General features: G+C 44.2%; 1 protein-coding gene across 15 annotated transcripts in view; it reads left to right on the forward strand.

The window, feature by feature from the left end:
- The window catches only part of LOC116382516 (membrane-associated guanylate kinase, WW and PDZ domain-containing protein 1-like), a 99,277-nt gene that overhangs the window by 61,623 nt on the left and 20,797 nt on the right, over positions 1–16,857 (forward strand). For 4 of the 15 annotated variants that reach the window (XM_031845621.1, XM_031845624.1, XM_031845631.1 and 1 more), the window contains exons 4-13: positions 13–201; positions 1,241–1,508; positions 1,805–1,852; positions 2,135–2,217; positions 2,737–2,775; positions 5,814–5,871; positions 6,521–6,630; positions 8,336–8,458; positions 8,956–9,141; positions 10,164–10,775. In XM_031845621.1, coding sequence (XP_031701481.1) covers positions 13–201; positions 1,241–1,508; positions 1,805–1,852; positions 2,135–2,217; positions 2,737–2,775; positions 5,814–5,871; positions 6,521–6,630; positions 8,336–8,458; positions 8,956–9,141; positions 10,164–10,775 — 1,716 coding nt within the window. The remainder of the gene's footprint in view (positions 1–12; positions 202–1,240; positions 1,509–1,804; positions 1,853–2,134; positions 2,218–2,736; positions 2,776–5,813; positions 5,872–6,520; positions 6,631–8,335; positions 8,459–8,955; positions 9,142–10,163; positions 10,776–16,857) is intronic. The other 11 variants (XM_031845633.1, XM_031845623.1, XM_031845627.1 and 8 more) reach the window with 8 other exon arrangements.

A 16,857-nucleotide genomic window follows, 5' to 3' on the forward strand; every position in this document is an offset into this window, starting at 1 on the left:
CTTGTTGCCTAGGTAACTATTATGGGACCCCCAAGCCGCCAAGGCAGCCCATCAGTGGGACAGTGATTCTCAGTGATGCAGGCTCCCAGCAGTCCACCCCAAAGCGCACCAAGTCCTACAATGACATGCAAAACGCCCGCGTAGTGCCTGCTGACGACGACGATGACGACCAGGCCACGGAAATGAACAACAGTTTTACAGGTGAGGGGCGTCGCTGCAGCCTCCTTGGAGGTTTTTCCGCCGCCCTCTGCTGCCTTTATGCATTCTGTGGCGTGTCGAGGCTCGTGTAGGAGTGTCCGCATGACGTCCGAGATAGTGTGCGTATGTTTGTGATGCTCTCCTCCGTTCTGTACGGCGCTGGGTGTCTGGCGGTTACATCATGTCTTTGTGATGCTGATTCCTTTTTTTCCTGTGAGCCTCCAAACACTGCCATCTGCCTGCGAGGAGGGGTGCGGGGGGGGGGGGTAGATTACAGGCTGCACTCATTTTCTCCCCCGCTACAGAGGCCTCACATCCTCTCCTACCTGAATGTGTTCATGTCCATCACGTGTTACTATTTCAGTCTCAGGGGATTTTTTTTTCACAGCAGGTATTTCTCAGCACATTTTTGCAGAATTTTCACCTGCATGTTATGCTCCATCATTTATGTATAAAAAAGGTAAATAGGAGACAATATGAGATTTTTTTTTATGCCAAAGCGTCCGCCCATGTATTTCCTTCTCTCCTTTAAAAGTTCCCCGGTTTTTGTTGAGCAATAGATGGTTTCTTTTTCTCTCTTGCTGTGAAGTCTATGCCCTCTCTGTGTCCCCCGTGCCAGGCTGCCAGAGTGTTGAATTAGCATTTGATCAAATCCTGAAAGGCCCACGGAAGTGGTGGAGGACGTTGGGCCAGAAATGTGGAGCGAGTTTTTTGGGGGAGTTGGGGGTTGGTTGAGCCAGCTTTGGGTGAAAGAGGCTTATGGGTGGAGAGGTAAAAAAAAAAAACAGGGTGGGGGTCAAAAAGAGTTTTGTTGCCAAAAGAATTTGCATATTCCTGGGGCCCTTTCAGTACACTAGAAATGTGTGGGAGCCAAACTTAAGATAAGGGGGGGGGGGGGTAAAAGTTGAATAAGTGCTATCCAGAGCGAGCATGTCTGCTTATTTCATCTGTTCTCTTATCGCATGCACGATATAAACTGTGTTTTTGTTTTTGTTTTTTTTGTTCTTGTCGTTTCCCGTGTTGTGCCCGTGGTGTTACCCAGGATCTTTAGTGCGTAGTCTCTTCCCCTCTCCTTTGTTGTGCACAGGTAACCCTAACGACCAGGACGAGAGCCGCGGCGGCACCCTCCGGCCGTACCCTGCGCGTGACAATGCTCCATCCTGTGGTCTGAACAATGCGGCCACCTCCACCGCCGAGAGCGGGCAGCAGACCCTCGCGGAGCCGCAGGTCTCTCCGGAGGAGCCGCAGGGCCCGATGCCTGAAAACTGGGAGATGGCCTACACCGAGAGCGGAGAGCTTTACTTCATAGAGTATGTATCAACAAGCTGCAACATCCTCACAGTTTGATCCGCTCTCTTAAAGCACTAAGCATTTCTCACCGTAGCTCATTTGGTGTTTTTTTTAATGTATTTTACCTGCACAATTATCCCTTTTGTTCGTCCAGTGGCTTGTCTTCCCCCCATGATTTGGTTTTTAGGCCTCCCCAGCCAACCTGCCCAGCCCTCTGGGTGCCACTGCTTTCCTGTTAATCCCTGCATGTCCCGATCTCTAAAGGAGATCACATCCTGATCACCTGACTACCTCCACCTCTCTGTCCTCTCCGCAGCACGGCAAAGGCACACCACCCGGACATGGCTGTGTGTTTTCAGAGCTTGTATGTTCATTTCTGCTATCACTGATTTACAGTATGTTCTTGTTTAGCGATAGAGGGAGAAGTCAGGGTGGTTTTATTGTTTGATATCCTGCCTGTGTGGCTCCGTTGTGCTCGTTTCTCTCTTTGCAGCGGGCGCCTTCTGTCCTGTCTGTAAACTTGCTGACGCGGTTTACTTTCTAATTCTTATTGATGCATTCGCGCGGCCCTGCTGTGCTTTTATTGTGTCGGTTCTGGCGGTCTGTGTTGAATTCCTCCTGTTGTCTTGTCTTCTTTCCTCTTCAGCCACAACACAAAGACCACATCATGGATGGATCCTCGGTGTAGAGACAAAGCCACCCGGCCGCTGGAGGAGTGTGACGACGATGGTAAGCTTCTACACCTCAATTACTCGATAAAGGTGGACATTCACGCTTTCTGCGTAGCGTTTTAGGAATCAGTAGGCGGTCTCATGTCTTCCTCTCGTTTACTGAGAGGCACATTTTCCAGGGAGGTATTTATGACGCACAAGATTTGTTACACGTCCTGTGAATAGTCGTTTTTCTTTCACATAAAAACATGACAAATAATTCCCACGTTTGATAAATTCCAAATGACAGCTGAGTTGTTCAGAATGCAGAACACAGATTGTAGAATTGCACCATCAAGTGGTGCAATTCAAAGTGGCACGCTGCGTCTTCTCTTTGTTTGTTTACATGTTGTTTTTTATCCTGTTTGTGACACTAAGGGGTTTCTGTTTTCCTATTTGCCTTTTTTCTCTGGACTGTCACCTCATTCTTTATTTGCTCTCGATTCCTCCCCCCCCGACCCACCTCTCCTCTGCTATCCATCCCCCTTTTCTATTCTTCATTTTGTTTTCTTTGTTCCACCCTGCTTTCATTTTGGAGAAGAAGGGATACATACGGAGGAGCTGGAGACGGATCTAGGTAAGGTTTAATTTTAGATTGTGTTTAAAACAAAGGATGATTAAAGCTGTTGTGCAGCAGTGAGTCATCTCATGTTGAGGAGGAAGAGGTAGAATTAACATTAAACCTTGAAATCGTGTGTCTCAGACTCAACACAGCACAATGTCTGAGTGGACATCACACTAAGACCTTCACAGGCCGTGGCGATCAACGGAGCTGCATTTCTTTCTAATTTCTTTTTATTAAGATGCATAAGAGAAAAGATGATGTTTAAAGATGCTCGGCTCTCATTAAGTGCCATAGTTTATATCAGGATAGAATTCACCAGACTACGTCTACCAGGACATCAAAATGTTGTCAACAGGAGATTTATTCAGCGAGATGTTGCAGTAGCTGTTTACAGTAAAACATTTCGATGCAGTGTGGGCTCAATTTCTGATAATTCAAATACTTTGTGGAGGACAATCTGAAGATGCAGTGTGACAAAGTAATACAATATACGAGAAGATCTGTGTGATGAGTTTTACAGTTTGTGATGGACTTAATAACTCCTGCCAGCTCAGAGCATCTCAACACTTCTGCTCATGAGGGCCGACATTTTGGCCCAAGTTCCGGCACATGCGACTGATTTGTTCTGATTTTCTCACGGTTGCTGTCGCGCCACCATCGGGACTATGTGCCCACGAAGCCAGTTGAAGAAGTTTGGCATAGGACTGGACCTATGTGCCAACTTTTGTTTATTTTCATTCATAGGAAGGCAGATTTCGAAGAAGAAGAAGAGGAAGACAAATTAGGTTTATCAGACTAAATGACACAGTTGTGACTTATCCATCTTTCTGATATTCTGCACTAGAAATCTGTAAAGTGATTTCTTCTGTTCATGTTTGTTTGAAAGTGCAGCTTCTTTGGCGCATTTCAAAAGTTAGCGGCGTTACTGTGCTTTAACAGCAAAATAACTGAAAGAACAAGACGGCCAGCCAATGTAAACAGTGCAGGTTTCAGAGAAACACAAGAAATAGATTGAATATGTTCCTCAGACCTCACGGATAAACACAATGTGCTTTCATGAAACTAAAGTAAACACACATGTATTACTGTAAACACAGCAACTTTAAAGCGGAATAGATTTTCTCCAGATTCCTACAGAACTTAGATTGTTTATGTTGAGAGATGAGAAATGAAAATCATCTGATGTGAAAACCTGACCATCGTTATTTTAAACGCCGTGTCCAATATGACTTTCATCTTAGCAGCAGTTGTTTTTCTTATTTCTACTTTTCAAATGTTTCCCTCTAGAATTCCAGCCGATAATCGAGCCTCGTAGTATTAGTCCCTGCTGTGAAATATATACCGTGCTGTGTGTGATTTTGATCATAGTTCTGCCTTTAAAGGAACAGTTTGTAGCATTGAGGGAGATCTATTGGCAGAAATGGAATACATTAATAATAAGTATGTTTTCTTTCGTGTATAATTACCTGAAAATAATTGTTACCTTAGAATGATCTTTATCTATTTACATAAGGAGCTGGTCGCCATGTCATCTACACTCTAGATAGGACCGTTCTGATACATGTGCGGTCTAGATGGAGACGTTGGATTGTGGGTTGTGTTCATTCAATCACAAAATACAGCAGCTGGTCGTTGCAGACACACCTGGCAGAGATCTGCACTCTACTGACGGCACCTTTCTAGTTCAATTTGCTGGTGTTCCTCACAGTTCATGGCCGGCATCCAGTGCACACATTTGAACTATGTCACTCTGAGGTTGACGCATGTTCTCGGAGTTGCTTCACAGACATCCCAGTTTGCAGGCAGCACAAACAACCCCGTAATGGAACCAGAGCTCCGTCTCAAACAAGGCCTCCGATGTCCGGCTGAGCGCCTTTTACTATTCCTGGCTGCTCAGATACAGTCTGTGATTATCGATTGTGAAATACAAGTCTCTTATAAAAGTGTTTACTGGACTTGGGGAAAACCCCCGAGTAACACAAGGCGGTAATGGGGCGGGGTGCCCCAAGGGGTGGGGCGACTGTGGCTAAGTGGATAGCAGGGCCGTCTTTCAATCAGAGGGTCGGCGGTTCAATTTCCGGCTCCGCTAGTCGCATGTCGATGTGTCCTTGAGCAAGACACTTAACCCCAAAATGGCTCCCGTAGCTGTGCTTACGGTGTAGAAATGTGATAGACTCTGAATTGTAAGTCGCTTTGGATAAAAGCGTCTGCTAAATGACTGTAATGTAATGTGAGGTCTTTGTCCGAAATCAGATACAGTGAGGGAGGAGGAGGAGGTGCCAACTTCTTAATGTGGATGTGTCCGTTTAATAGGCCTCGTCTGTTCGTCTGTTCCCATGGAGTGTGGTTGTGTGTGTGTGCAATGTGTAAACAGTGTGTTAACATAGAGAGGCAACGTTGAGTTCAGCGGAATAATATGCTAATATTTAAATGATTACTATAATTAGAAGCAGACGAATACATTTTACATTTTCAGACTTCACGTGTGTGTTGTTGTTGATGACGCACAGTGTTGTAGATGTTTTAGTTGTGATGATTAAAATAAAGGCGGTTGAGGGCCGCAGGAGAGTGAACCCGTCATAAATTAGGTATGTCTGTTAGCTAGATATTCATAAAACACAAGTGCTACAGGCAGAATCCTCCGTACCCGACAGCGAGCCAATTTGGGTTTCAAACATTTGAAGTTTACTATTGCAATAAAACTAAGACACTTTAGATGGAGAACTTAATGGTTGTATTTTTCTTGGCTTTTGATTTTATTTTGGCATTTATGGGAGACAGAAAGACAGCAGGCCCCCATGTTTACCAATATAACCCAGAAAAACAAACTCTTAACAAAATAGGTCATGGGCCAAGTGCTTTGGTGCCATAATCCCAGATGTTAGAAATCATAAAGAGAAATGTGATCCACACTAAACCTTCTGTAACTGTAGTTTATTACACTGAATGTTTTGGACTCAATCCAACGAAACTATCTCACTCAGACCTGCTAATGACCGAGGTGAAAGTATTAATCTGTTTCTAATGTCGTGTTGCCGTCTGTGTTTCAGAGCTGCCTCCAGGATGGGAAAGGATAGAAGACCCGGTGTACGGGGTGTACTATGTAGAGTAAGTTAATCACCTTATTGACACAAATTGTCCAAATTAAAGACTCTCTCAGGCATTGATAGCTGTTTTGATGAGCTTTTATTTACTGTAACGACAGTGCTTGACACGACACTTTTTCAGCCAGATGTTTTACTTGCCAGATAGTCAAACGTGCTTGTCCGAAATGGAAAATAAAAGCCAATTAATTGATAAATAAAATCAAGACAATTGGATTTTTAAAAAAAGGCAAAGAATTCTAAATATTATCCTTTTACTTTATTGTCATCTATAGTGGTTATTTGCATTAAAACATTCAAATGATTAGGAAATAAATTATTTTATTTGCTTTGAATAAACATGTTGTGGGGTCATTAGTAGTTTTAATAATGCATTATAAGCTGCTTAGAGGTTAAACAGGTCGTAGTTCCCGCTCTAATATCTCTTTGATATTGCTGTGAAAACACCTCATTCAAACAACTGGATTTATTCTGCAAGATTCATATTCATTTTACAAGATTATATTTGAACACATCACGGTAACGTTTTATTGTGGTCATTGTTCTTTGCGTCTATGTTGAGCCCAGCTACAATGCCATTTCTTCTCTCTTTTCTTTGTGCAGATTAATCTTTACCCCTATTACATTGTGTCTCCTCCCTCTCACTGTCTCAGTCATATAAACAGGAAGACCCAGTACGAGAACCCAGTGGTGGAGGCGCGGCGTCGGAAGATCCTGGAGCAGCAGCAGCCGCAGCCTCCAGAAGGTGAGCGGTATATTCGAGGTTCGTTTCCTGCCCTGGCACGGCACCATTTCTTTCTTTCTTCATGTCTGTGAGAGTGTCATGTCCTTTCTAGTTCGTCCAGTGCTCTCCAGGGTTTGTGGCCAGGCCGCTCTTGACTTTCATTTGTATATCAAGACACGATGAAAAGAACAAAAACAAACATTGTTATTCACTAAAAAAGCTAATTTTTGGGAGCAAGTTTTACCAAAATAAGAGCTGGCCCAAGCCCTGGTGTCGTCTTTTGGTGTTTAGGTTTTAATTTGAAAGTCATTCTGTATTTGATCATTTTATATGCTTTACCATAAAATAAGGCTAGGAAGAGACATTTTAACTTTAGCCCAGAGGTTTTCAAACGGTGAGGCATCTCCTCATGGGAGCCGAGAGGCCAAGATAATGCATGAGGTGAAAGGGAAAGGGTGCATGCTGGTGCTCTGAAAACAACATAGTTATTCTAGTTTTTCTTTCTGATTTTGGGCCATTTATCAACACAGTCTGGAGTTTGACCTGCAGAAGCTGTAACATGCAGCTCGCGAAGGCAATTAAGGGATTTAAAACACGCAATTCGTATCAAAAACCTGTACTCCTCTCAGTCAAAACTCTGTTAATCTGATCACACAGATACTCACATTCTAAGAGTCAGTGTGACTTACACACACTTAGGGTATAAACCCTAAATAAAGGTCCATAAATCAAAATAATAAAGTTTTCTTTAGTATCAAAGTAATCCAGTGATAGTCGTCCGTACATCCCATGGGTGCATTGCAAACAGGAACCGTTAATATGGCGATAAAATGTGCCCACAAATATAGGCTAAAAAAACACAGGCTCATTTAGAGAAAACGTCCTTTAAAGAGATGTTTAGTTACATTACAGACATTTTGAAGACACTACAGGTGAACAGGGTCAAAACATTAACTGATAGATATCGCCATGAAACTTCACCACTACATTACTCACATTAAGACGATTAAGTTTTCTGAAACGCTACGTTTAAATATGCAAACGATGCATTATCTAATAGAAACTTGTGGTGAGTTTAGGAGAAATCTACAGACGCAAAAAGACAAAGTAGTAAAATATTTTCTTTCCACTAGTCTGAAAGAAGAGCTGTCCTGGAAGCAGTATAACCCAAGATCTCAAAATTGATCAGCGCATAAAACTGTGTTTTGGCCTCGGGGTGTCTCGCCTTAATATCATTTTCATATTAAATTCTGAATATCTTTTTGTCTGTACTATCGCTCAGATCTTCCCATCACAATGTTTTGTACTTTCATTCCTGGAATACTGACACTCTCCTCTATCCATTCATATACAGATGTTTGCCCTGTGTTGAAAACCTCTGGACGTACAGGCGCAGTTGTCGGGGGGGGGGGGGCACAGTGTCAGAATTGCTTTAACTGTTTAACTGCAAACAACATTTTTTTTGCTTAGATCTAATATATATATTTTACATTGCAACACTCACAAAAGTATCTCCCCTTCAACAAATAACACGAGTAGAAGCTGATGTAACTGAGGAGCAAATTACAACTGAAGTGTAAAAATGAATCAGATGGCAAGTATGTGCAGTGTGTGCTTAAAGCTGAGTGTGTCTGTACGTGTGTTGTCTGTTACGTGTTTCTACGTGTGCATGCGTGTGGCATGTAAATACACTTTTTTGTGCTGAGCGTGTGTCGACGATGTCCGTGCGATTGTGTCCTCACAGAGTGGATAGAGGAGCACTCGTCAGCGGCGACTCCGTTAGCAAACTACGCTCCAAACCACCTGGAGACCTACAGGGACCCGCAGGGCCCCCCAACTCTACCTCCACTCCCTGCAGGAGCCAAACGTAAATGCTTAATAGACACTGTGTGTACTTCATTACTACTGCTGGATTTTTCTACGACATCTTGACAGAGGCTCAAAGATGCATCTCACGGTTCAGATGATTAACGGAAACGTTTGCTCACAAATTCTTTTTTTCTCCATTTTCTGGGAACAAAACATATTTCATGTCTGCTTAATTTCTTCAGTCTTTTGACGTGACGTTTAAAAAAGGACAACACAAACGATTTGTGAAATTACTATAATATGTGGAAGTGACAAACGAATACGTGCAGAACAAATGTTGTCAAACTGTCCAACAAACAAACTAATACACTGTTTCATAGCCATGAAGTTTAAGGAATCAGTCGTTGTCTCAGCTTGCAGATTTGTCCACATGCATAAGAATGCGTTCTACAAAGTACTGAATTGAGAGACAGAATTACAACTAAACATTATCCAGGATTGTAGAATATGTTGATGGATGTAAATGTAAGAGTTGTTTCTCCGTTTGCTCCGCAGGAGGGAAGCCTTTCTTCACGAGAAACCCAGCAGAGCTGAAAGGAACCTTCATCAACACAAAGCTGAAGAAGAGTCACCGCGGCTTCGGCTTCACTGTGGTCGGAGGCGACGAGCCAGATGAGTTCCTGCAGATCAAAAGTCTGGTGCTGGACGGGCCTGCAGCTGTGGATGGCAAGATGGAGACAGGTGCAGTACACGACCACTGTCCACAGGGGGCACTGCTTTCATTCAACACACTTCCTCCACTACATCCATCTCAGTTTTAATTATGAGCCCAGTCCCAGTGTCCCCTTCTGATGCACTCACAGACTTTGACTCCCTTGTGGATTTATTTTGAAACTCTACAAACCATGCTTAAGGGAATTACCCATAATGCAAAGACTGGTGACGTTAAATAATGACAGAGGAATAGAGCATTGTAAGGAAAATTAACAAAACATGCACAAGATGAGATTCTCCCATTGAACTAGGTTTCAGGCGCAGAACGCCCTGTTTGGTCGCCTCTTACAGAACTTTAATGTTCTTGTTTCACTCCATTGAATAATAGAATAATCCTAAACATCTAAATACTGAACATCACCAACAGTATTTTTAGTACAGGAGTGTTGTTTAGACCTGATTTATTTACTTCAAACCCCGCAATCTTAGAAATACAGGTGCTAACTAGAACCATATAGGGTTCTTTGAATTATCCTTAATTAAAGGAGAACCCTTTTTGGTTCCTGGTAGAACCTTTTGTAAATGTTTCACCTGGAGCCCGTTCAGAGGGTTCTACCTAGTTGCCAACATAAAGGGTTGTACCTAGAGCCACCTGTGAAAGGTTCTACCCAGTATGCAAGATTCTACAAAGAACCCTTCTTTGGTGTAATGGTTCCATCCAGAACCCTATCTAAAGGTTCTATGCAGAAAATGTCCATCTTCTAAGGGACAATAATCAAACCATGGGGTTCTACCGAGATCCCTTTTATATTCCAAGTGTCTCATCTAGAACCCTTGCAGGGAGTTCTACAGAGAACCCATTTATATTCCTTGGGGTTCATGTAGAACTCTAAAGGGCCGGGTTTGGTTCACAATCACAGTTTTTCCTTGAAAAGCTCTTTCTTCCAAAAAGGGTTCTTAGTGGAACCTCAGCCCTTCAGGAAGAAGAAGGGAGTAGCTGTTAATTGTGTCAGTGATGGCATCACTAACGGTCTGATTCTTTGGTACAGGTGATGTGATCGTCAGTGTGAATGACACCATCGTGTTGGGCTACACCCACGCTCAGGTGGTGAAGATCTTCCAGTCCATCCCCATCGGTTCCATGGTGGACTTGGCTCTGTGCCGCGGCTACCCGCTGCCCTTTGACCCCGACGACCCCAACACCAGCTTGGTGACCTCGGTGGCGATCATGGACAAGGAGCCGATCATCGTCAACGGACAGGAGGCGTATAACTCGCCTTCCAACAAGGCCAGATCCGTTAACGGCATGAGGGATCCGCGGCCGCACAGCCCCTCGGCCGAGGCGGCGTCCAATGGCTCGCACGGCTACTCCAGCGACGTGGTCAGCCTGGCCTCATCCATAGCCACCCAGCCGGAGCTGATCACCATCCACATGGAGAAGGGCGACAAGGGATTCGGCTTCACGATCGCAGACAGCCTGACTGGAGGAGGGCAGAGGGTCAAGCAGATAGTGGACTACCCGCGCTGCCGTGGCCTAAAGGAGGGGGATATTCTAATGGAGGTCAACAAGAGAAATGTCCAGAATATGAGCCACAATCAGGTGGTGGACCTGCTGAGCAAATGTCCCAGGGGCAGTGAGGTCACCATGCTGGTGCAAAGAGGTACGTGTTACATCTTGACATCACATATTTGGATTTATAGACGCAGGAACGAAAGTTTTGACGCAAAAAAGGATGTGCGTGAGAGTGAGCTGTAATGAGCTCGAATAGTTGGCACAGGGGGGGGAACAAGTGACATAATGAGAAGGCAGGAGAGAAAAGTGAGGAAGAGAGTGGGTGGCGGGTTGAAAATGTTCTGACTGGATGGGATAAAACGAGGAGAGGCAAAGAGACGATGGGCTGAGTTAGCATGGCAGTCGATGAGCAGTGTGGGAAGGAGTGGGAGGCGAGATGGATGAATGAGAGGGGGGGCGCATCAGGTCAGGGACTCGTATATGTTATGAATACAATACGGACGCTGCTGAGTTGGCCCTCTGAGACTTTGTCACACTTCACGTCTGCTGTCGTCCCGTGTTGCATAAATCATAAAAGGGTATCATGAAGGGTGTGCTTTGTTTATTTTCTGCTCTGGATGCGTTTTATTTTGAAAATACTAGTTTTATTTTGAAAAAAACTGTACCTGGAATGAACAAATGAGAAGAGATCAGAGCCTGCGTTCATGGAAACAGAAAATGATTGAATGTTTCATTGATTTTGATTGGACAATTGAGCATACGGTTGGTTTCTATGTTTGCTAATGTAGCCGCGCTGTGTTAATGTGGATTTTTTAGTGCTGGAATCAGTCATCCTGTTCACTGATACCTTGCCGCATTATTTTCCATCACACTACGCTGTCGGCCCGGAATGACCCAGAGATGAATAGTTCAATGAGAAACATTGAAATGTCAAAACAAAACAAATTGTTTGCCGGCATGTAAGGGTTTTTTCGCAAACACCGAATGACATTGGAGGCCCATCATCCGTGTCCAGTCCTTACTGTTGTTAAACTGCCGTCCATGACGGCTGACCCACATCTTTATTAGTGGCAGGTTTGGAATACATCAGTTATGCCCTCTAATGAGTTCACCTTGTGCTCCGCTGCTGGAATAACGCTGCTGTATCGTGTTGAATGTCAGCATCATTATAGGCCTGTGTGAGCGAGTCTTGAGAGAGGGAGAGAGGCTGATATGGATGCAGGGCGGTGTTCCTGCTATCAGAGCGGAGAGAAAGAGGTTCAAAGAGAGCAAGAGCAAGACTGAGAGGAAACAAAGGAGAGGATAAGTGGGCAAGGAGGCCACGAACGGTCACTGGGACAGGCAAGGCGAACAGATCATCTCTGTTAGCTTTGACACCGGCCTGTCATTATTCTGAGCTCAGGTGAGAGTCCAGGTGATGAGAGGCAGAAACAGCAGCAGGCAGCCAGAGGCGGGTCGCTAGTTAAGCTAGTATCTCAATAGCCGTGTTTCCATTCACATATTGTGATGAGCATTTTAAAGGATCGCATTAGTAAAGCTGAATGGAAACAGCAAAATTAGATGAAACTCAAAGCTTCTACGCTCGCTTTTTCTCTCCAAACCACCAATTTCTTTTTTGGTGACATTTCAAAAGCTCGCTTAAAATTCGCTTGACAATTGAATGTAACCCTAAAAAATGGTTGAAGGTAGTGCTGAGTTTTGAGAAATTGCTGAAAATTTGAAATAGTGCACCACAAAACAATACACATTCATACACACACACAACTTTTCTTGGTACATTTTACCATTAAACTCTTCTTTAGATATGGCTTCGATGGCCAAAGACACAAAGTCACAAATTTAGGACCAACTTCCCGCAGCACATTGAGCACACACGAACCAAAACAAGTTTGTGAGACTTTGACAAAGAAGAAAACCTTTCAGAACTATATTTTCAACACATAAGAGCAGCGCAGATGGATGAACTTTTTTACATTGTGCGGTGAATTTGTTGCACAACAATCTGAAAAACCTCAAACGGAAACTTCACGATCGGTGTCGTCCAGCCGCTCAGATGTGAGGATTTGTTTCTCTTTGAATTGAACATCTTTTGGTTTTGGACCATTGTTCACACAAAACAAGCATTTTAAAGATGCCATCTTGGGTTCTGGGGCATTTGTGAGACTAAACAACTTAAGTGATGAATCCAAAATATACATCACCGATTAATCAACTGTAGAAATAATGATTAGTTGCAGCTGTACTCCGTAATAACGGCTGTGTGTTCTCGGCTGTCTGTCTGAGAATGATGCGGTAACCTTTCAAGTGATCGCTAGCAGCTAGCGCATAATCGCTCACAAACAACAATTATGGGAGCTAAGAGGAGGAGTGGGGGAAAGAGGCCGATAAGAAGAGACAGCGTAGAGGATGAGAAATAGGAGGGCCAGGGATCATGTTTTGAGGAAAGTGGAGGAGGAGGATTAGTGGAGAGATTTGCTGAACAGCACTGGAAGTTCAGCGAGGGGAACGTGTATGAGGGGATTGGTTTAGAGAAGTGTGAAGGAGAGGAGGAGGAGGAGAAGAAACAAGGTGGACTTCAGCTGGAGGAGAAGAAGCTTTAATCTGTTCATCTGTGACTCATCAATCTGCGCTGTTTGACTCAGCAGAGTGTTTAAGAGATGGCACAAAGCACAAGGTCAAACAAACACAGCATCACACAGTGATTCTCCTCGGGGATCGCCTCGAGACGTGTTCAATTATGTTTCCAATACAAATGCAATGTTGTATACGATCTTTTTGCAGTAGATCGAGTTGTGTCGCAGAAGTTACATATATGCAAAATATTATAAAACTCCTTGTAGCATTAAAGAACATGACAAAGAGAGAGAAACACACATCGTGAAATACTACACCGGTTTATCCCGGCAGGCAGCGCTGCTCTGAAGGGAACAGTGTCAGAGTGCTTTGCTCGTGGCTAATCTCACAGCGAGTTCAGAAGCTTAAAAAAAAAAGAAGAAAATTCAAATGTGTTTTGTCACCGAGCATTTGCAGAAAGCTGCATTTTCACCTTAATATGCTCCATACGACGGCAGAACAGCGCATCTGAAAACAAGGATTTTGGATTGCCCCAACAAGTGGTTTAAATTCTGCGGTCGTCGAACACTTAGAAGAAGGGAAGAACGCCAACATGTGATTTGTGCGATGGAAAAAAACAAGATAGTCTGTTGTGGTTATGAGGGAAGCAGCTGCTGAAGGACTGTGTGACAGTTGTTAAAAAGAAGCATTTGTCTACGAGCACAAAGGGGCACGTATATAATCTACATTTATTAACACTGGACACATTCTGCAAGGTTTAAGACCTGGAAATATGTTAAAAACATCTATTATTGCTTTAAGTTGGTCTAGTATGAAGGTAACATCTGGCGTTTTCACACACACAGGATCTCCTCCCGTAAAGGAGGCCATGCTATTACTCCTCCATCTTGTCTTCCCACCGTTGTTGCCATGACAATCGTGCACAGCGCTCCTGTCCCCCGAGAGAAGGAGGAGAGAAAATGAAAAGACAGAGATCGGGGCTATAGAGTGTAGAGGAATGAAATGTGATAATAAGAGGCGGCGAGGAGCAGCGAGACAGTTTAATTTAAAGTAGATGTAGAATAGGACGATCTCACGAGTAGAGCGCGTACAGGACACTCATCAGAAGAGAGCATTACTCATGTTGTACACCCTCTAACAATGTATACAGAGAACCTGGAGGAAGGACTCGCTCTGTGTGGGCTCTGCAAAGACCCACCAAGGCCACAGCTTCAACAGCATAGTGAGACACACACACACACACACACACACACACACACACACACACACAGGGCCATTCAGTTTGAAAAGCTCTTTTCTTTTTTTTCAGTGCTGTTGGATGAAAGAATGACCCACACTCTCACATTCTTACCCACACAACTATGCAGAAACACACATTTTTCTGCATTTTCTTGTCGTCGCTGCTGTTTGCATCTCAAACAAGCCGACGTGGTCCTCACGCATCTCCATCCTGGTGACGCAAAAGCTCGTACACGACTTTCCGTGCCCAAGTTCTTATTCACTTTTCCAGATGAGCAATAATGACCGGAAACATTACAAACTGGCGTGAGATGTGCACGGCCCAGGACAGGAGGGATTAAACCCGCCCAGAACATCATTGGTGCCCATCTACCGAGCATCAGTGATATTGGTGACGAGAGGTGCCTGCGCAGAGTCCAAATGATATTGAAGGACAATACCCACCCAGCCACAGTCTGCCGCTGGCAAGAGACACAAGTATCAGCTGCCGTACCACCCGACTTCAGAGCAGCTTCTTTCCTGAAGCTGTGAGACTCCTAAAGTCATCCTCCACATATAATACAGTTTTGCTATTTTTGTGCTTTTCTTATAGAGCCGAGAAGGATTAAAAACTGCATTTCTTTGCGCAATGACAACCGTAAACCTTGATGTTTGAGGACATGTTTTAAAGTCTAAGTGATGCGAGGGTGTGACCCACTCCTTTATCACCAGTACTTGCTTTTACACACAAATCATGCAACCTACTGAGCAGGAAACACCACGTGGCGTGTGTTCATATCGCCGATTGATAAAACGAGGCTGTCTTTGAAGCCCGAAATCCGCCCACCTTCTTCAGAGACGTTCAATAATTTCCTTATTAGCATATCTCTTTGTTATGCTGCTAGTCACTACAGGCGTGCCTCACTGTCTACTGTAAAAGAAGTAAAGGAAGCAGCCTCCTCTGCGCTGATGCTGATGCTGAGAGCCACTTTAGGTCACCGCACAACTGGCGGTCGCTCGCTTTCACTCCCAATCTGTTGACTTCCCCCTCTCATTTGAATCAAATGATTTGATTGTAATGCACACAGTCTTAGTCAGCCTGGTAGAAGGTTTCCTCAGTAATAATAAACTCTGTTCTGTTTTTGGGTTATTGAGCTTTACTGTCATTCAGCAGCTTTAGCAGAGACCGGAAAAGAAACATCTGGCCCCGGTGCATAATGTAAATGCTACATGCGTGCCTTCATACTCCTCCATGTTTTTGCTCCGTGCATAAATAGATTCTCAGCTCTTCCCATACCTGCACGTGCCGATATTACATATGTACAGCACGCATGCGTTCGTGAGGCTTTCTAAGCCGTCGCATGTTAGCGGGAACATGCGATTCCCATATTTCTTTCACCCAGCTGCAGCTGCTCATAAATGCTACATCCAGGCTGAGTTACACATATACATCAGTATAGAAGAAAATTAGGCAGATTTAAAAAAACTGCATCACGCGTGAAGATGCATGTAAATCAGCTGTTTCCAGCTGACACAGCTACAGCGGATGAATGTGAAGTTGGGGGTCAAGCTACGTTCCTCGAATCTTTATTGTCCTTCAGCTCCGTGGCCAAATTTGTTAACCATATGGCCGTAGTTAAATTCAATTTTTATATGCTTGATGCTAATTATGCTGAACTCGTTGACAGTTTGAGGATTTTCAGAGGTTGTTTCAAAGGGATATTTATTGACCTCCCGCACTTGTGTGTTTGAGGGTTCCTGGGTCATATATGCGGCTGTTGTAATGGGAAACACTTCTTACTTCATTACCTGATGTGTGTCCTTCCTGGGTCACACACACACACACACACGAAAACATTCATCGGCACGTCAGCAGCTGGGATGTTCCACTTCCTCCAGTAACTGGCACCCCATAATCTGAGGGAGGGAGGGAGGGAGAGAGGGAGAGGAAGAGAGGGAGGATGAATTATGAATCGTGTAGAGTGAGGGGCTTTGCAGCAACACAGAGTTTTAACATTTAATGATTTTTTTGCCAATGCAGCAGAGAGAGCCTAAGATGGATGCTTGCATGTTGTTGACGTCGTTCCATCACGATATACAAAGAAGGTGTTGTCATCGCTCTCTATGAAGGAGGGTGAATGGGATCACAGATCTGGCGTCAGCTCCTCACACACCTCACCTATTTAACAAAGTAGACGGCTCTGCCGCTGCATACAGAACTAGTTGATCGCCTTGGCAACGGCAACTCTTTGTCCAGATGTCGTTCGTGCATTCGTTCGTCTATTTCTGTCTCGGCATACTTTGCCGTATATAGTTAGCAGCACGAAAAAAACCGGAGCATCGGGGAGGGAAAGGGGAGTTTTCTTGGAAAGCGGGGAAAACTGTGTGTGCGTGTGTGTGTGTGTGTGTGTGTGTGTGTGTGTGTGTGTGTGTGTGTG

The sequence above is a fragment of the Anarrhichthys ocellatus genome, unplaced genomic scaffold (genome assembly GCF_004355925.1).
Source record: "Anarrhichthys ocellatus isolate YVR2014 unplaced genomic scaffold, GSC_Weel_1.0 scaffold5, whole genome shotgun sequence".
Classification (NCBI taxonomy): Eukaryota; Metazoa; Chordata; class Actinopteri; order Perciformes; family Anarhichadidae; genus Anarrhichthys; species Anarrhichthys ocellatus.